The sequence below is a fragment of the Semicossyphus pulcher genome, unplaced genomic scaffold (assembly GCF_022749685.1).
Source record: "Semicossyphus pulcher isolate SPU_LCO1_2020_fin unplaced genomic scaffold, fSemPul1.0.p SCAF_6, whole genome shotgun sequence".
Taxonomy (NCBI): domain Eukaryota; kingdom Metazoa; phylum Chordata; class Actinopteri; order Labriformes; family Labridae; genus Semicossyphus; species Semicossyphus pulcher.
Genome location: NW_027211737.1, coordinates 23663529 through 23684119, shown reverse-complemented (window position 1 = coordinate 23684119; position 20591 = coordinate 23663529). Strand labels below are relative to the sequence as shown.

At 42.1% G+C, this 20591-nt stretch overlaps 1 protein-coding gene across 1 annotated transcript; it reads left to right on the top strand.

Annotated features, from left to right (window-relative positions):
- The first annotated feature begins 1176 nt into the window (after positions 1 to 1176).
- On the top strand, positions 1177 to 20290 carry trpm6 (transient receptor potential cation channel, subfamily M, member 6). The gene is made up of 39 exons (XM_069683473.1): positions 1177 to 1312; positions 1427 to 1506; positions 1744 to 1782; positions 3388 to 3577; positions 3863 to 4076; positions 5177 to 5301; positions 5439 to 5610; positions 5702 to 5876; positions 6008 to 6131; positions 6216 to 6288; positions 6447 to 6547; positions 7700 to 7834; positions 8459 to 8512; positions 8638 to 8772; positions 8899 to 9024; positions 9880 to 10154; positions 10385 to 10613; positions 10779 to 10931; positions 11039 to 11194; positions 11320 to 11448; positions 11574 to 11825; positions 11912 to 12086; positions 12217 to 12331; positions 12427 to 12623; positions 13373 to 13505; positions 13651 to 14606; positions 14888 to 14982; positions 15168 to 15270; positions 16039 to 16085; positions 16219 to 16283; positions 16378 to 16403; positions 16535 to 16585; positions 16702 to 16767; positions 16895 to 17181; positions 17297 to 17379; positions 17452 to 17657; positions 17775 to 17826; positions 17934 to 18046; positions 18824 to 20290. Exons 1-39 carry the CDS (start codon positions 1295 to 1297, stop codon positions 18916 to 18918), a joined length of 5820 nt encoding a protein of 1939 aa, XP_069539574.1. The 5' UTR covers positions 1177 to 1294; the 3' UTR covers positions 18919 to 20290.
- The last annotated feature ends 301 nt before the right edge of the window (positions 20291 to 20591 follow it).

Here is a 20591-nt window from a genome sequence, read left to right as displayed (position 1 = left end):
AAAAGTATGTTCTGGAGAATGTGTCTAGTGTAACTAACGAATGTTGATTACTTCAACATGTCATTTCCTTGAGTGGAAGTTTAGCAAGGATACTGGCAGTCTTTGTAGAAGTACAAAGATGTTTTACTCGAGTAAAAATGTCTATATTACGCATTAAGTAAACGTTCTGCCTTCAAAATGTAGGTCAAAGTAGATTTACTACAATAAGTGATACATTAAAATAGTAGCCTATGTAAGCATCAACAATGCTGCTGTTGTTAAAGGTGGAGCTCATTTCAACTGTTTAATATACAAGTTGCTAGCTAACTCTATCATATTATCTTCTATCAGTCAACTTTATTTTTTTTGATTAATAATCTGTGTCTGTGACGTAGTTGAGTAAAAAAGTAAAATATTGGCTTTTTTGGCAAAATGTTTATGTACTGTGTTACATCCCACCACTGGGTACTTTCTTTGAACCTGTATTTACATTCTGTAAACTCTACAACATGTAAGAGGACAATATTGCATTTTACAGATATTTGTTACAGATATTTATTATTAGATGGCAGTTAGCTTCCAGTTTCTACCAGATGATAACCTCATTAAATATATCTAGGTTATCAAAACCATCAAAGTTAGTCCTGTGAAATTGAGATTATGTGATGTCTTACACAGAGCAATATTTTGTAACTGCCTCACATGTTTGCTCACCTTTTTAATTATGGAATAATATGAACACCTACTTTTTATAGATTGCAATATATCTACATAACTAACTACATGAATATATGTATCAATTCCCATACAGAGCACAGCATGTTATCAGTAGTGCCTTAGTTGATTTATGTTTCATTGTTAGTCCTGTGAAAAATCCAACATAGAGAAGAAGAAGGTTAGTAATGTACATGTAAACCTGTGAGCTTAATAAACTATATAGAAAAGTTATTATTTTAAAAACACTGTGAGCTACATCAGCTACATTTCAGAGTCCTGTTTAGTGTTTACACAGTCCGCCCTAGAGAGAGAGCCCACAGCCCTCAGCCATGTGTATTAAATTCAGGAAGGGGATGTGTGTATGTTTCCTTCCAACAATACTCCCTTCTCAGTGAGGCCATTGTTAAATTAGTCTGGGAAAGGGAGCAGGCCAGACCTTGGAAGACCAGGGGAAGCATGAAGTAAAAGACCGTTTACTGTGAAGTTAAAAGAGAGGTTGACTGTCACATCTCAACATCTCGTCTGCGGTTTTGAGAGTGCAGTTCAGGTTATATGACGGTGGACATATAGGAGCATGTAGGAGGCTGCCGGCACTGCGATGAGCTTCACTGAGAAGGTCGCTGATTACATTTCCTTCATGAACAGAGTCTTTTTCTGGCTGAAGGATTAGTCTGACAATGCAGCTCCTGGCTCTGTTTACTGTAAGTAATGTTTTCTCTTCTTATTCCAGTCACGAAAGTCTTGGATTGAGGAAACCCTCTTCAAGAGAGAGTGTGTAAAGTTTATCCCTTCCTCTCGGGACTTACACAGGTAAACTGAAATCTGATTTCATTGATGAGCTTCCAAAAGCACTGTGAAGTACAGTTTTTATAACTCTCAGAAGAAATTCTGCAGGGTTTATTTAATCAGTGTGTCGTATAAAATTAACAGTAGTGGTTGAAAACATCATTCTCTATGAAAGCAAAACTATTTGGCACTCAGCCCTTCCTTCCAGGAATAGAGACCATGTGGATTCTTTGATAATGTCTTATTTCCTGTTTCTTTCAGATGTATTCCAGTATGTCAAGTATGCCAAAACTTGATCAGGTATAATTCATTTATTCTGTGTGTATGTGTGTCTTTATACCTTTAAAAACAACTACTTTCTCTTACTACACCCCACCCCCTGTTCCAAAGAAGTACTGATCTTAGTGTTTGGAGATTTTTGTCATATTTCCCCACTCCCGTATTTCATCATCTCCTCTTTTTTTCTCTCTTTTTTTTATTCCCTCTAGTCTTGGTAGTTCTAATGCCCATGCACATTAACATTATACAAATGATTTAATGTGTCACAAGATGGCTCAAGAAAAGTAATATTTCCTAAATATTTTATTTAGTCGCAATGGTACTTAAAAACATAAATAAAGGATATACAAGCAAGTGATGGCAACATTTTTAGGAGATGAATGAATGAATGAGGGATGTGTGTGAATGCAATGGGCTGTAAACTGATAAACACAATTCAAGAGGTGTAGACCCAAGGTCAAAGGGAGTTGAAGAGGAAGGGAGGGAGACAGGAAAACGGAAGAAATTGTAGCTCTTAGCTTGGCTTAAGTAAGCCAGGTGGAGTCATGTCAGGTGTCTGTAAATTACACCTGACAACCCTCCTTTGATTTTGGGTGCCTAAAGCTCCTGTGAGGAGTTTTTAGCTGGTTATGAAAGAGACTGAACTTAATGCTGATGCATCTTTATAACCTACAAATGCAAACAAGATCATCGGTGACAGGATCGACTATTTCTAAATATTGATTTTGAATGCCTGAAACTGCTGCCACCAGATTGGTGTCACATTTTCCACAGAAAAAGAAAAGATTTACAGCGAGTGATAGTTTGACTGTTCAAAGAAAGCAGGATGAGGTTTCTTATCAGAGAACACTCCATACACATGTACAGGACAAGATCAAGATGACACACACTGAAAGTTCCTCACAGTAGCTTTAAAGTAATACGATCATGTAAATAAATGTCACATGTTAATTCTCTATCTATCTCCAAATGAGGTAACACAATGGTGACTGAGCCTATGGCCCACTGATGAAAGCCTTTGCATTTGCAATATATAGTATTATTATGGACTGGGTGTAGGTGACGACATTCGCGGAAAAAATCACAAGCAGCGCCCACTTAGTGACGTGTTTTCCACCACCCAGCCGTGGTTGTTCTGCAGAGGGGGTAGGCGGAGCTAAGCAGCTGCTTTTCCGCTTTATGGCTGAACAAACAAAGAAAAGATGGATGACTACAGATACAACTTCAAAAATAAGTGAAAATCCAAAGAAAGAGAAACAAATTCGATGCTCAGATGAAGGCAAACAGTCTGAAAAGGAAAGTCAGCCAGGAAAATCAAGAGTTACAACCGTAACAAAGGGAGCCAACCGTGGACGTCTGGTTAAATTGGGAAGTGTGCTCCTGCAACTACCGTTAATCACCATTAGAGGGCGCCCAAGAGAAAGAAACTGAAATCTTCGAGATTGTCAGTTTAACACCCCTTTTTTTAGCTTTAGTAATAATTCTTAACTTTAGTTGTCTTTCAGCTGTTTTTGGGAATCTCAAAGAAAAACAACAAGGAGATGATCGCACAGTTCTTTAGTCTGTGTGGGCAAAACATTTTCACCTGCTTTGCTCAGTTACTAAATCTTTTCATGGGTGTTCCAGGTGTTGTTGTGGCCGCCTGGTAGGGGAGCACTCTTGGCAAGACTCCCCTCGCCCTATATCCCTCCATCCTGGTCCTGGACAGGACTTGGAAGAGGACTGGTCTATAGAGCTCCACACCAAAGCCAGTCCTACAAACGCCTATGGGACTGTAGACTTTGAGGACACTGCAACACGCGTCTGCCGGGCCAAGGTCTGTGACCCGACTAGCTGCACACCATAATTGTTTCTATACTAAAGAAAAACATTTTTTTTGGAGAATGATCATGCCAAATTTACTTTGAGGCATTGCTCCAACAATGAAGGGAAATGTTTGTCAGAGAGTGAACAAGACCGGGATTGGGCTTCTGTTAGCTGTATAAACAAGCTTTGGTTTGCTCTCTTGTAAGATAGCATCTACTTCAAACTGTAGTAACAGAACAGCCACACTTGCAGAAATCCTCTCATTCCCTAACAGAGCCATATTTTTACTTTCCAGTATGTTCGTGTGGCTGTGGACTCAAAACCAGAGCTGCTGCTCCAGCTGATGCTGAGGGAGTGGCAGATGGAGAGACCAAAACTACTCCTGACCGTCCAGGGAGGCTCAGAAAACTTCACCCTGCCCCCTAAAGTCAAGCAGGCCTTCAGCAAAGGTCTGATGACTGCTGCTGTCAGCACAGGGGCATGGATACTCACAGACGGCATTAACACAGGTTGGAGTTACACATGGTTTTAAGATCAGTGTGTGTGTTATAAATTGTGAACATTGGATCCTGGGTAGTGTCTGAAATGCCAGTGTCTGAAATGTCAGATAACCAGTATGGTTAAAGGCACAATTATACTTAATCCCGTGTTGGTCTGCCTGTATGATCTTCATGACGTTACCTGAAAGGTAAATTTTGAAGAGGATGTACATTTCTAGTCACCATCCTTTTTTAAAAGCACCTTATGTTCATTTTCTCAGGCTGTGTGAACTCAAGCATGTTTATTTGTCAGAATTTCAGTCCATTCATATTCAGTGTTTCTGGTTGTATTCTGTGGGGTTTGGAAAAAGAAGAGTTTGATTGTTACTCAGTGAGATGGTGTTGTATGCCTTTCTTAAAGGAGCAGTTCTCCCCTGGACAAAGCCACTGTCAGTCAGAGCTGGTGTTCTCTGTAATCAATAGAAGTAATAATATTTGAAATTGGTGCCATAGCTGTGGAGAAAGTTGTACAAACAGCTTGTGATTTCGCCCATTCTACATTCCTACAACACCCAGCGTGCATTGCGCCCCTCCCTCTGAAAGGAACGGCCCAGCGAGAGACGCGCTCAAAGCGGTACAGAATCCGAAATATGGCGAGAATGGTGGATCGTCTAAAAAGTCTTCGGGCCTTCAGTCTACATTTCAAACCTGATGATTTTGAACGAGACATGACTCAGTTATAAATGTGGACTGTCTGGGAGGAAAAACAGGAGAGCAGGCAGCATTTCAAGGCACCTCACGGAACTAATAATTACATCTTTTGGTATTCAGATTTTTCAACTAAACACTGCAGACATCGGAGGCGGGCTTCCTAGATTGAGGAAGTGTAGTTTAGTGAGCTCCCTGGTGGAGGTTTTCCAGGGCCCATTGGAGAAGCAGATTGCTTCCCCCAAAGGCACAGAGCAAAATTTAATTTTTTTTCTACCATAATGACATTAGCCCCCCACAATAGCATGATAGAACTGAGGTTGAAAATCGGCGAACTGGCCCTTAAAGTGTATGGATTCCTTATTTGCACTGTTGAAATGTATATTTGCTGTACATTCAGCTGCTCTTTACATGCTCTCTAGGTGTGTCCAAGTATGTGGGCGAGGCAGTGAAAACATTTGGAAGTCACAATCTGAGAAAGAGAAACACCATCGGCATCACACCATGGGGAGTCATTGACAATAACACGGACCTCATAGGCAGAGATGTGAGTACTAAGATCTCATATGTTGTTGAATGAGAGTACATGTGTTTGTGCTTTGTAACATTTCTATCATGTGCTTTGTTTTACTGCGATTGACCCCTGATTGGCTCTTAATGTGACTTTCACACACTGTGGTTCAGGTGTTCAGGCCCTACCAGCCGGTGGGCAACCCTTTGAGTAAGAGGGCCTGTCTTAATGGTTTCCACTCCCACTTTCTGTTCGTGGACGATGGAACGCTGGGAAAACATGGCTGCCAGCAGGGCCTCAGGAGGAAGCTGGAGAAACACATCCAGCAACAGAAGATACACCCTCGTGAGTAGTGTTTGTTTGTACAAAACATACTGTAAGTGTAAAAAACAGGGGGTTTCATTGACTGATCTTTACATCTCTCCCTTCTCTGTAGGGCTGAACCAAGGAGTGCCTGTGGTGTGTGTGGTGGTGGAGGGAGGCCCCGCCGTTGTGTCCACTGTGTTGGACTATGTTAGCAATGTACCGCCTGTGCCGGTGTTTGTGTTTGAGGGATCGGGCAGAGCTGCTGACCTGCTCGCCTTCTTACACAAGCAGACATCCGTTGACAGGTATCCATGCTTACCTTTGGAAATAAAAAGGCCTACCTGTGTGTTTAAACTGAAACTGCATGTCTAGTTTGATATTTTGATTGATTTTAGCAACTGTGTCACACATATAACATGTTGTCTGTATTTTTCAGGCAGTTAGATAACGACCTAAAAGAGGACTTCCTTGTCAGGATTAGGGATGTTTTTGGAGTGGAGGGAGCAGAAGCCTCTCAGCTCTTTGACCTCCTCCAGCAGTGTATGGATCACAGGCAGTCTGTAAGTAGAACACTGTTTGGTAATGAGTGTGTTGTGGTTCAACACATTGACGTCTCACGCTACCTAAATGTCTTTGAACAACAGATTACCATCTTTGACTCAGAGTCAGAAGACCAGATGACGCCTGATGCAGCTGTTTTGACAGCTACTCTCAAGGGTACTTATTTTTTCCCCTTGGGTTGTGACAGTAGAAGTTTTTTTCTCTGCAGACATTTTGACATGTCAAAGGAAGCTAGGTACCAATGTGTGAAATCTACATCAAAGATGTGTGATAGTCAAAGAATGCAATGAGTTTCCGTTCTGTTTAATGCACAGGCACGAAGGTCAGTCCTGCAGAGCAGCTGAGTATGGCCCTAGCCTGGGACAGGGCTGATATTGCACAGAAAGACGTCCTGGTGTACAGACAGCACTGGCAGGTGAGAATGTAGACTGTGCAGAATGTAGACTGTGCAGAATGTGGACTGTGAGTGAATTACTACTACTGAGGTCTCATTATTTAATGTATGTGCCTGATAAGAAGATGTATGAGCTGCATATTCGAAGTTCTGGCCTCCCTGATTTGTCCATTATTTCCCTGTAATGGACACCATTTAGGGAAGAAAAAAAAATCAGATAATTAAATTAGTTTAACATTGTTTCACTGGTATTGCCTGAGGGTTTGACTTCCTTTCCATAAGCTTATAACAGCAAGTCACAACAAAAAGTAAACAAAGGCTTTACAGTGTCCTTGTGCTATAATTATCCTTTTTAGATACAGGCTGATATGAAGCCAGGACAATAACCTGAATGGTGAACAGATAGTTTCATTAGAACAACTTAGGAGGTGTCCATTGTCAGGGAATAATGGACAATCTGCAGCCAATAAGAGCTGAGTACTCACCCAGACCATGGTATAAATTTGATAATAGCATACATAGAATATTGGACTAGGGGTGGACGGTATACCGATTTCACAACGTCACCGGTGTCACATTTTGCCACGATATGGATTTTGCAATACCGTCAATACCGGGATTAACACAAATGTTTCGGTTTTCGTACACGTTTTCCAAAACTTAGCTACAGGAAAATCCCACTTATATCACATAGTGCATCTCTTCTGCAGAGCACACAGAGACGCTCTGCATGCAGAGTGTGTCAATTGCCTGTAAACATGCGCGCGGCGCTGCAGCCGTCATATATAATGTTGTCGTGATGTGTCAGTGAATGTGTCCACGTTATTAGCGTTATTATTGATGTGTTCCCTTACATTGACAGTAGAGCAAAATAGAGCTAGAATCATGTTTTGAGTAGAGTACCTTTTTATTTTGTAATACCGCAGTATAATACAGATACCGCCAAAAGGAAAATAAATATTAATAGGTATAAATTTTAGGTCATATCGCCCACCCCTACTACAAACTTATATAAAAGACCCAAACATGAAAAAAAATACTGTGATATACCGTGAAACCGCCATAATATTAACTGTGATACAGATTTTTAATCATACCACTCAACACTATATTGTACATTGTCAAAATCTTCATAGTAGTTTTCTGATCATACTAATTGTTTGCTGTATGTAGGTGGGTTCCTTGGAGCAGGCCATGTTAGATGCTCTGGTGATGGACCGGGTCAGTTTTGTCAAACTGCTGATTGACAACGGCATGACTATGAAACGCTTCCTGACTGTTGATCGCCTGGAGGAGCTCTATAACACGGTTATTATTACTTATTTAAGTATCTGCTTCTAATGTTTGTGAAACTCTTCTGAAAACATTCTTGTCTTTTTGAGCAATAGAAATACAGTATTGAAATAAATAAACAAAGTCTTCTTTTTTTCAGATAATACTTTCACCCTACACTACTGTAGTTTGTCTTGCTATATTTCCTCTCGTGTTTCTCCTTGGTGGACACTTTGCTACACAAACAGAAGAAATCCAGATCTTTTGTTTGCACCCTTAAAGCACAGATTCAAAAACTGTGGCTTTGATTGAAATCACAATAATGCACTTTAAGTGTTTTGCACCAATAAACTCTGTGTTTCCTGGTCAGGGTATTTTCCCAGTTGTTGTTTCAGGATGCCTCTGTGATCACAAGACTCTTTATCATGAGTAAACTCACACTTGGCTTTCTCCACACTGCCTTTATCTTCTGTGTATTAAAGCCTGTTTACTTATTCATTACTCTGGGATAATAAGTCCCCCTAAGAAACATAAAAGGCATCTCAGAGCTGCTTCGATAAATGCAACTGTGTTAAACAGAAGTGGATTCTTTTCTCTCATTTGGTTGGTATTTTCTGTTTACTTTTCCATTCTCTTGAAATAATAATACTCTCTTCACAGCCACAGGGGCAGACAGACCGTTTCCTCCACCACCTCGTTGAAGATGCAAAACAGGTGAGAAGTAGGCATGAGAACACCTCGAATGATACAAACGACAGACACACTGTTAATTTTTGCACTACAAGTATATCGAGAGGCTGATGTTTATTTCCTGTATCTTTGTTTGTGTGTGTGAGTAGAGTTCCCTTCCCGTAGGTCACCGTCTTTCTGTTATAGACATGGGCTTAGTGATAGAGTACCTGATAGGAGGAGCGTATCGCAGCACCTACACACGGAAACACTTCAGAGCTGCCTACAGCCGCCTGCAGGACAAAGTGAGCATCAATGGTTTCTTTTTTTGTACAAGACTTGATTATTTTGTCTGTTTTTATCATCTGTAGTTATACTTAACTTCTATCACACATAATGCAGTCTCCCCATAATTGTTTTGCTGTGTATAGGATGGTAGACGGGACAGCTCCTCCTCCATGTCGAAACAGAGACGGGGACTGATACTAACCCGTAACATGGGCCGGAGTGTCCAGGATCTGCATTTCTTTAGAACTGCTCAGCCCTACAAGCCAAAGGTTGGTGAAGGATTTTTTTTTATTGAGGGTCATAACAAAAAGTAAGGTAAACCTTTACCCCAGTAAAGCTTTGGTTGAAGAAATATTCAAGTACAAATTACGGAAGCCCTAAGCGGACATCTACCCATCCTTTTTTTACTCTGTTTTCCGAGATAACGAGGAATTTCCGGTTGTCTTCTCCAGATCTTGACTTGTTTGTCTCGTTATCTCGAGATAACAACGCTGCACCACTCTAACACCAGATGATCATAACTCGTAGCCCCAGAGTTGCAAAAGCATAAAAATAAACATAGAAACGTAACTTACCTCATTAGTTTGGGCAATGGCAGCATGGCATGTCCTGCTCTGTAATATCACAGTGACCGGGCTGTTGTTTTGTTTTCTAGATCGCCGGAAGATTATCCCTTTATCCTGCGAAAACCAGACAATAAAGTAAATGAATCCGTTCGAATGGGGAAACCAGCTTTGTTATCCTGAGATAACAGGAAAAATAAGTTGATATCTCGAGAAAACAACCGGAAATGACTCTTTATCATGAGAAATCAGAGTAAATAAATTGTACGGATGCATGTCTGCTTAGGCCTTCCCTAAAAAATGGCGATACTACGCTTAAAAGTTTAAAGTAAAAGCAAGTTTTATCAGCAAAATGTACCTGGAGTATCAAAATAGAAACTGCTTATTATGCAGAAAAATGGTCCCTACTTTATGATTTCTCCTGTAAATCCTATTAACTTTGTATTGTTATCCTGTCTATCTGTTCTCTTTTTTCTCGCCCTTTTCATTTTTTGTTTCTTTGTGGCATCTCTCCTTCTGCGCTTCTTCTTTTCATCCACACCTTAAACATTTTCCATCTAGGAGCAAGATGTGTCACCGGGTAGCAGCAGAGTCGGGATCACGTTGAGCCCTGGCCTCGTTGAATCTCCATTGCTGGTTCCCTTCAACTTCAACGACCTGTTTGTGTGGGCCGTGCTTCATCAGCGTCAGCAGATGGCGCTGTTCCTGTGGCAGCACGGTGAGGAGGCGCTCGCACGTGCCACGGTGGCCTGTAAGCTTTACCGCTCCATGGCCTTCGAGGCACGGCAGAGCAGTATGGACGACAACGTTGCAGAGCGACTCAAGACATATTCACTGTGAGTGTGTACATGTTACTGACCGTGACTTGTCAGTTATCAATTAAAGGGGACAATAGTAGTAGCATGATTAAAGATCAATCAGTCATTTTGACCATTAGAGTAAATTAAATCTTGTCCTGTGTGTTGTGATCTGTTAAAACATTCTATAATCAATATGAATGTGTTTGTTAAAGCAGGCTGGGTTCTGTGCTTTATGATTGCATCTCTGTCCTGTCTCTGTGTCTCAGGGAGTTTGGTCAGCTGGCGGTTGATGTGTTAGACTGTGCGTTTCGTCAGAACGAGCAGATGGCCATGAAGCTGCTGACTTCAGAGATGGAGGCATGGAGCCACTTCACCTGTCTGCAGATGGCTGTCTCCTCGTGTCACAGACCATTTGTCTCACACTCCTGCACACAGACCCTCCTCACAGACCTCTGGACGGGTCCGCTCAACATGAGGAAGAACTCCTGTTTGAAGGTAAGCATTATAAACATTGTGAATGTTTTTGGTTAAACCAGGAACAATTCATATTATGTATAATTTAATTATACTTGTAAAGTCTCTGTTAGTGTCATGACAAAGATGGGTATAGTTCCCTGATGTTTCTGGGTACATGAAAAACTTGCTATCTCTTTCTTTCAGATAATTTTGAGTCTTCTTGTGCCTCCCGCCATCTTGCTATTGGAGTTTAAAAGCAAAGCTGAAATGTGTCATGTACCACAGTCCCATGAAGCTATGCTGTTTGGACTGGACTCTGTGAAACCAGTCCCAGCCCACCATGCGACTGATCACGCTGTAAGAGGCCCTTATCTTTTCAACGTGAATCCTAATAGCCTTTGTTCATACTTCTCTTGTTTAGTCTTACATTGTCCTCTCCTGTCCTCCTCTCTCTCCTCTCACAGGGCAGTCAGGATGCAGAGGGAGGCCTGTCGTTCCATGACAGGTGTCTTGGTCCTGTGTCGGAAACTGTTTCCTCTGTGACTGTGCAGTGTCTGTCCTGGATCACGAGAGTCTATGAGTTCTACAGAGCTCCTGTTGTCAAGTTCTGGTTTCACACAGTAGGTGGTGTGCATGTAGATTCACTTGAGAATAAACCTGCAACATGTGTGGTATTTAGTCTGTATTTTTCTAATTGCTCCATGTGTCCCTCTGATTTTTTTCCATGTCTTGTTTCCACTTTTAGATGTCCTACTTGGTCTTTCTGATGTTGTTTTCCTACGTCATCCTGGTGGAGATGGGGGATCAACCCAGTGTTCAGGAGTGGCTGGTAATAGCTTACATCTTGTCCACAGCAGTGGAGAAAACCAGGGAGGTAATAGAGACATGTTGTCGCCTTATTCCTCTTGATTTAAAGTTCATAATAACATACATTATTATCTTGTTTGATAGAGCACTACAGCTTAGTTCTACATAACTGACTGTATACCTCTTAATTAGGTTCTGATGTCTGAGCCGAGAAAGTTGAGCCAGAAGCTGAAGGTCTGGTTCTTAGAGTACTGGAACATAACAGATTTCATCGCCATCCTCCTCTTCCTTGTCGGACTGGTGATGCGTTTCCACGCCGATCCGTACCACACAGCGGGACGCATCAGTTACTGTCTGGACATCGTCTTCTGGTTCGTCAGGGTGATGGATCTGCTGGCTGTCAATCAGCATGCTGGCCCGTACCTCACCATGATCACTAAGATGGTGGGTAGATCTTTTATGGAGGAAGAAAGTGGGCACTCTTTTTGTTTAGTCACAAATCTCTCTCCTCTCTCTTTGTGTCTGCTCAGACCAGCAACATGTTCTTCATCGTGGTGATGATGGCAATAGTGCTGCTGAGCTTCGGGGTGTCCAGGAAGGCCATCCTGTCGCCTGATGAGGAGCCGTCCTGGAGTCTGGCTCGAGATGTCGTCTTTCAGCCCTACTGGATGATCTATGGAGAGGTCTACGCAGTGGAGATAGACGGTGTGTGGTTCATTACATAATGTTCATCGAAATGAGTAAAGAAAAATAATTTGATTGAAATTTGTTGTATTCCCATTGTTAATGAAGGTTTTTATTTCCAGTGATGTAAGCTCTTTCTGTGTGTTTACAGTTTGCGACGACGGCCATCCGTGTCCTCCTGCCTCCTTTCTTACACCTTTCCTCCAGGCTGTCTACATGTTCTTCCAGTATATCATCATGGTCAACATTCTCATTGCATTTTTTAAGTAAGCACATTATAGAAAACATATTTCTCTACAGTTAAGGAACCCCAAAGAAAGAGTTCCTGTATTGAAATGAATGTTTTACTTACCCAAAACAGCAATATCTACTTTGACATGGAATCAACATCCAGTAAGCTGTGGAAGTACAACCGTTATCGCTACATCATGACGTATCAGGAGAGGCCGTGGCTGCCTCCACCTCTTATCCTCCTCAGTCACATGGCCCTTGGTGTGAGAGCCATCTACAGGAGATGTAGGGGAGACACTGAGCAGGAGGAGAGAGGCTCTGGACTAAGTAAGTGCTGCCTGTTTATACAGTCTAAATACATCGTACAAGCCATTTAAAGGGCCAGTTCACCGATTTTCAACTTCCTATCAAGCTATTACGGGGAGCTTATGCCAGTATGGTAGAAAGAAAGAATGCAATTTCGCTCTGTGCCTTTGGAGGCCCTTGAAAACCTCCGCCAGACTACATAAAACGCGTCATCCGGCGAAGACCAGGAAGCTTGCTAAACTACACTTCCTAAATTTAGGACGCCCGCCTTCCATGTCTGTTTAGTTGAAAGAAAAAAACATATGATTAAATGTAATCATTTGGTCCGTGAGGTGCCTTGAAACGCTGCCTGCGCTCCTGTTTTCCCTTCGAAACATTCCACATTTATTACTGAGTCGGGTCTCGTTCAAAATCATCAGATTTAAAATGTAGACTGCAGACCTGAAGATTTTTTAGACGATCGATTAGACAATATTTTGGATTCTGTGCCGCTCTGAGCCATTCCCGGCAGCAAAACTATAGTATTTCACTCAAGCGTCTCTCGCTGGGCCATTCCTCTCAGAGGGAGGGGCGCAATGCACGCTGGGTGTTGTAGGAATGTAGAATTAGCAAAACCATGAGCTGTTTGTACAACTTTCTCCACAGCTATGGCGCCAATTTCAAATATGATTGCTTCTATCGATTACAGAGAACACCAGCTCTGACTGACAGTGGCTTTTTCTAGGGGAGTGTCCAGTAATTAATTTTCTGCTTTTCTTTGTCTTCACCAGAGCTCCTCCTGGGCCACGAAGATCGTAAAAGACTCCATGAGTTTGAGGAGAAATGTATTCAGACCTACTTCCATGAGAGGAGTAAAGGTCACAACAGCAGTCAGATCAACAGGATCAGAGCCACAGCAGAGAGGTGCGATTGGTATTCTCACTGATTTGTATAAACCAGGAGTTTAGGGTGTGTGTTTTTTTTTAGTGGCTGTGAATTTTTGTTAATGGTAAGAACAGCAAAATATGTAACACTGTAATTTAAAGACTTATTATTTTTGTTCCACTAGAGCAGAGGAGATGTGCATTATGGCGGGGGAGGTCTCGGAGAAGGTAAACTTCATCCAGGACAGTCTGTCCGAGTTGGACTCTCAGCTTGGTCGACTCCAGGACCTCTCTGCTCTGGCTGTGGACACCCTCACCCTGCTCTCTGCGTCCGACAGCCTTCATCAGGAGGAGGCACGCCTGGCTCAGTGTCGACCCATCATGGCGTCCCAGCACATCCTTCCTCGCAGCTGGACCCTGCCGCACAGAGGTGGAGCAGACTGTGATGTACTTCATACGCGGCGATCGAAGGCCAAGTCTTTTAAAAGTACCCCACCTTCTTTACTGAAGGGCTTTACACCGGCGGGGAGCAAACTGGCATCACAGGAGGGTCATGTCGGAGGCGGAGTTCATCCTGTTGGTGTCAGGGATCAGACTCCGTGTGAGTCCGGTGGACCGTCCCGCTGTGGGTCACCTTTTCCTCCCAGAACCTTGGAGTCACCACATCATAAACTGTGGACATGTGACCCATACCTGTATCCCAATCAGGAGGAAACTTCTATGGATGAGGAGGAGGAGGAGTATGAAGAAGAGGAAGAGCAAGAGGAGGAAAGGACACAGGAACAGCTGTCTAATATGGAAGTATCCAGAGCCTCTAGCAGTGCCCTCCTTCTGTCTGACCCTCGAGACATCTCTGGGGGTTTAGTAAATCCTGCTTTCTCACAGGATGATAGCCGACCGAGTTCTCAGTCCAGATCTTTCAGCCAATGGGGAAGACCTGTGAAGTCCCCCACGGGGGCGTGTCTGTCCAGAGACCGTCCTTACGGCTACTGCAGGTCCCTGTCGTCCAGCGTGGAGAATATGACTTTCTCTGGGGCAGGGCCCAGTCAAACGAGGGGCTCCTTTCCTTCTCTTAATGAACCAATGAACAAAGACAGTTTGTCTGGTGGGAGGAGTTTGCTACGATGCAGCAGGAGCAGAGGTATTGTTTTACTTTGAAATGCAGGGATTAGAAAATGTTATTATTTATTACGAGTTGACAGATTTACCATAACGAACACGCCTTAGCTCATAGATCTTCTTGTTAAGCATAGTGTAAATGCCAATCCTGCTCTGTGCTCTGCTTGTGTTTGCAAAAACAGTAGAACTGGCCCATTATGTATCATGTCTGTCTGCATATAACAGAAAAAAACAACTTTATACTATTTAAAAAATCTGGGTTAACTTTATGTCATCAGATCATGTGTGTGTTTGTTTCTTCAGAGTGGTCCAAGTCCTCTGACTTCACTGAAGTCGACAGCAGAGGCAAAAACCAGAACAGGAAGACGGTGAAGATACAAGAGAGCCTTCCAGATACTGTAATACGAAACAAAATGTGTTTTTAGAGCATAATGTTGAGATTTGTTTTACACATAATGACAACTGAAACTTCTCCATGAACATTCTGTAATGCACTGAATATAGCATGGATTCTAAAAATTGAAACCCCCCTCCAATTTTTGTAGTTTTGAGTGTTTCTTTCTTCTTCTTTGTTGGATAACAGATAACCATGCAGTCCCACTTGTCTGATGCCTGCTGGAAAAGGTGCCGGAGATGGAGAGGAGAACCTGCATGTTGGTCGGCTTCAACAAGCCTCAGTCAGCTCAGTAAGGACCTACAGTTCTATTTAAAGTGAATCTCGAAGTTCTCAGTTTCATTCTATTCGGTGGCACCTAATGGCGATAAATGACAATTACCGATGCAAACGTCCCAGATAACCGCATGTCGGTGGTTGGCTCCCTTTGTCACGGTTGTAACTCTTGATTTTCCTCGCTGACAGTCACTTTTTTGTTAGACTGTTTGCCTTCATCTGAGCGTCGAATTTGTTTCTTTGCTTTGGATTTTCACTTATTTTTGAAGTTGTATCATCGATCTTTTCTTTGTTTGTTCAGCCATACTAGATTACTGTTTACTTGCAACACTTGCAGAGACCGGAAAAGCAGCTTTCCGCTTAGCTCCGAATGTCGCACCAGACACCCAGTCCATAATAATACTATATACTGCAAACGCAAAGGCTTTCATCAGTGGGCCATAGGCTCAGTCACCATTGTGTTACCTCATTTGGCGATAGATAGCGACTTAACAGACATTTATTTACATGAAAATCTTCGAGACTTTATCTTTAAATCAAGTACATATATTAGTTATTATTAGTAATACTGTGATAAATGTATTGAACCTGAATTCACAGAGGGACGAGAATAAGTGGACAAAAAAAGCCTGTTTTGCCTCTTTCAATTTATTATACAGTATAATCCACCCAGCATATAGATTAAAAGACAGGGACCAGTGACCTGATAAATTGTGCCATGTATAAATGATGTTCATTTTTTGTTTTAAAGACTTGAATATTGAAATTGCCATTATTATTTCAGACTTTGAACCGATGGATCTGTTGCAGAAGCAAGTGTTTTCCCATCAGGTAAATATGTGCCGGATTGTGGGAATATTGTATAATACTATAATTGTGTAAACATTAGCAGTACTGAGGAAATAAAAGATATAATGAATGTATTATTTGTCAGTCAGATTAGTCTGCTTATCTCTTCCTTCAGGATGTGTGGAGCCCTACTCATTCAGCGTGGAACAGCCGGGCCAGACCTGTGAGCCGTAGGTCCTCGTAAGTCTGCTTTTCTTCTGGCCTGCCATCATTTCCATAAGATTCAAAACACTTGACTGTATTACATTAATTATATTTGTGTTTTCTGTCGCAGTTTACAGAGTGGGCTTGCTCCTGAAGGTATTTCTGAACAAACAGTTTGGATACTTTTCCCTATAATTATTTGTAATTCATTTGTTCCTTTGATTTGTATTTATAATTATGAAAGATTTTAATTTGTCCTTAATTTGTCCTTGTTTTTCTCCCTGCAGTTAGGAGTTCCTCATTCCAGTCCACTGACAATTTGTATCCACACTATTCAGGTAGGAGGATTAAGTTTGATTAATTGTGCCTACAAACATTTGTGTATTGAAAAAATGATTGTACTTGTGTCTCAGCTTCTGTGTAGTTTTGACCCATGTTGTGTTTTTTCTAACAGCTATGGAGAAAAACAATCTGATGAGACTGGCTCACACCATCCCCTTCACTCCTGTTTCCATTATGGGTATTGTTTTTTTATTTTGGTGTCACAGTCAGCTTATTTCTTCTTTGTTGTTGTTTTACTTTATGAAATATTTCCCTTTAATTTCTTTCTATCTCTTCTCATTTACTGATTTCTTCATTCTCTGCAGGAGGTGAAGAGGTGAGCATTTACTCTCTGGAGGAAGTGCCTTCTGATGTTGGCACGGTCTCCTCTTGGTCGTCACGAGGCCTGTCTGCTTTACTGCAGCCCCTCCTCAGTGAAGAGGGCTCTCTGGATGGGGGTCTGCGGCAGGGCTGCAGGGTGCTATGCACCTGGGCGGAACAGGACGTGCTCAGACCTGGTCTGGTTTATGTGGTCAAAGCCTTTAGGCCGGAGGTTGTCCGCTCCTGGCAGAGGTACTTCCATGGTAGCACAGCACTGCAGCTTTGTTTAAGGGTAAGCGTACCTAAAAGGTGACACGTGCACATATGTAGGCAGTTGAAACATTTACGTTACATAATCACATATTAGCTTTAACTTCATGATCAACCGCTGTTTGGCATCCCTGCAGGAGATCCAGCAGCAGAGAGCGGCCCAGAAGATGATGCAAGTGTTCAACCAGGTCAAACCTGATGATATGCACCACTCACCAAGGTGTGTATGCGTATTCACCTGTACATATGTGTATGTATCTGTGTATGCACTAATTCTCTTTTCTCTCACAAGGTTTCTTGATGTATCTCTGGTCCTCTGGCATTCCAATGGCCAGTGGCTGACCATTGAGAGGAACATGACAGGTGACTTCATGAAGTACAACAACAACACCGGAGAAGAGATCGCCCCCTGCTGTTCACTGGAAGAAATGCTGCTAGCTTTCTCCCACTGGACATACGAGTACTCCTGCAGAGAGCTCCTGGTGCTCGACATACAGGGTAGATTCCTTTAAATTGTGTGTGCTTATTTATGCAGGGTGTCTGTGTATGCAAACACATGTGAGTTGTTGAGCTTGTTTCTTGTGTTTGTGTTCATGTGTTCATTTTTCTTGGCAGGAGTAGGAGAGGTGCTGACTGATCCAACAGTCATCATGGCAGACAATCAAAGGTAACAGCCAGGGTATTAATGACATCTGGGTTCAGAAATCTTGTCGTTCTGTTTTTTCAAACACATTTTGGTCAAAGAGATAAAACCTTTTTCTGACCCTGTTGCAGTGGTAGCAGGGGTGAGATGCTTTTTGGCCCTGATAACCTTGGAGATGCTGCCATCAAAGGTTTCCTGCAGAAACACTCTTGTGGTGCCTGCTGCCGCCGACTGGGCCTCGCAGGTCAGAAATGTTTAGTATTGGTGTGTACTGTGTGTGTGTGTGTGTGATAGAGCTCGAGAAGAAGGGGAGACAGAGAATGTGTGCATGTTAACATTGTTAAAGTAAAGTATTGTGGTTTTCATTCCTCAGCGTATACAGAGGATTTTCTTTTGTCATCAGAGTTTTTTTTGTCATGCACGTGTGTGTATGCGTGTATGCGTGTATGCGTATGTCACCTCCGTGTCGTCACTCAGGAGGCCAACGTTGGCTCTGAGATAAATCCCCGACAACTTCAAATGAAGACAACACACACCAACAGCCAGCTAATTAAGCCGCGAGTGTTCGTTTATTTCTATAACAACAGTAGTGTTTGAGGCATGGGGGTGGGCCCTGCTTTGTGCGTTGTGCTCCGCGGCCTTTGATTACGTATTAATCATGTCTTTGTGCTGGCGATGTGCTGCTGAGACATTAGCTTTGATTAGCTATTAATTAACGTCTCTGGGTAGGCACGATACCGGCATCTAGAGGATAACTGCTCGGAAAGAAACTGTGCTCAAAAACAAACAAGCCCGGCAAACAAACACAAACATTCAGACACAGTTGTTTTGATATTTCAAAGGTGCGTTGTGTTTCCTCTTCCTCTTCTTGTGTCCTCTCCAAGATTTCTCCAACAAATCAAACCAAATTATTCATGCCGGATGCGCGGACTTCCTCCCAGGCCTGTCAGTATTCTCTTTCTTGTGGTAATGACTGTGTTATTGGAGCGACACGCAGCTAACTGATGTTTCTGTTGTTCAGATTTAAGGAAGCGTCCGGACAGCTGTGAGAGCAGCAGCGAGGCAGAGCCGATGTCAGGGAAAGAAGACAAAAAAGACAACGAAACCGGGATGTAACCTTTGACCCAGGAAGTAGGGGAAAAAAAAGACTCATGCACTGTTACCTGCACATGTACAGCAACATGTCTACCTTAAAACACATATGCTCCCACAAAAAACTGCCGTGGTGTCCTGCGTCAGGCAAATACAAAAGTGATATTTTGTAATGAGCAGTGAAGGACACTCAAGATTAAGTTACATTAATTTGTACAAAGGACATTAATACATTTTATATTAAGTAAATACTGTCCAGAGGAAGCAGCGTTAAAGATTATTCATATAAAAAGGGTTTATATCTTTAAGCTGTATCTCAGGAATTATAATGAGATATTATATTATGTCTTAATTGCTTTTACAAGAAAGTCCAAATGACTATTTTTCACTCTTTGTCTATAGATATTTTGATACTGACCCAATCATAATAACTGTTCCATACACTCATATGTGATAGCTAATGTAGCACATCTTTATTCATGTTCTCATTATAGTGTTTCTCTGTGTTCTAACAATGTGTACATGTGAGACAGTAAAACGAGGCAGAAGTGCACCCATAAAATTTCTTTTATTTTTTTTCTTCCCACAACAAAATGTCTACAAAAGCGATAAAATATAGAATTTAACAAAAATCACTTCAGACCTTCACATTGTATGTACATCTCAAAGGAGGACTCGGTAAGGGCCCTGCATAGCTCTGAACGTCAACCCAGTCTGATCCATCACGTGTGGGTGTTTCTGGCTCTCTTTAATGCAAATGGTTGCATGCACACACGCACACACACTCTTTCATTCTCATGTGAAAATTAAAAAAAAAGCAGAGCTCATGGATTTGTAGTCGAGTTCAGAGTCCAGCAGAGTCCTCTCTCACCCACAAAAAAGCATAAAATGTAAAAACGATTTGTCCGTGTAATCAAATACACATTTTCCTTGGAGTTCCCCTTTTTTTGATTGGTTTCTCAAGTAAACTCACGCAGTAAAGCATCTACGCCCCACTCTGCCAATCCTTCCTCTCCTCACTAGCTATGGCACTTTGAAAACAAAAAAAAGAAAAGTTGTTTTATTGTGTTTTTTGTTTTGTTTTGTTTTGTTTTGTTAGTCCTGTGTAAAAGAGAATCTGTAACCCGAGCACCTTTAAGGTCTCGGCTACAGATTTGCTACATTTTGTTTTATTTGCTCTTGCTGGGATGCAAAGACATTCTAAACAATAAATTAACAATTTCAAACACTACTCCAATTGCACGCATGTGTAATGCATCAAGAAAGTTTACAAAGCATTGGTAGAGCAAACATCATCTCATTCTCTCTTCCTCTGTCTCTCACACACACTCACACGCTCACACGGGGTTTCTCAGGAAAGGGAGGAGGAGGTTCGGGTTTGAGTGTATTTGACTAAGTGTAGGAAATGTATTTCAAACCAAGTGTATTAAAAATGTTGCGCAATTTAACCAAGCTGTCACAGTGTATGACGGCTGGTATTATTGTGCGCTCTGAGATGTCAGTCTGTGTTGATGGAGCGGTAAAGGCGTGTGATGCGTTCAGCCCCTCACACTGAACAGGTTACTCCATAACATTCAGAATAGATTACCCTCCCCACATCATTACCCTCCCCGCTGCAGGTTAAGGGTCACTGATCCGGTTCAATAAGGCCAGTTCAGAAAGGGCCGCTCGCTGACTCGTTATACCAACTCACACAT

Bases quoted from the DNA above. Each gene is read 5' to 3' on its own strand.
- trpm6 (XM_069683473.1), top strand. The intron at 5,877-6,007 runs GTATCCATGCTT...TGTATTTTTCAG, and splicing joins AAGCAGACATCCGTTGACAG to GCAGTTAGATAACGACCTAA. The intron at 16,586-16,701 runs GTAGGAGGATTA...TTTTTCTAACAG, and splicing joins TTTGTATCCACACTATTCAG to CTATGGAGAAAAACAATCTG.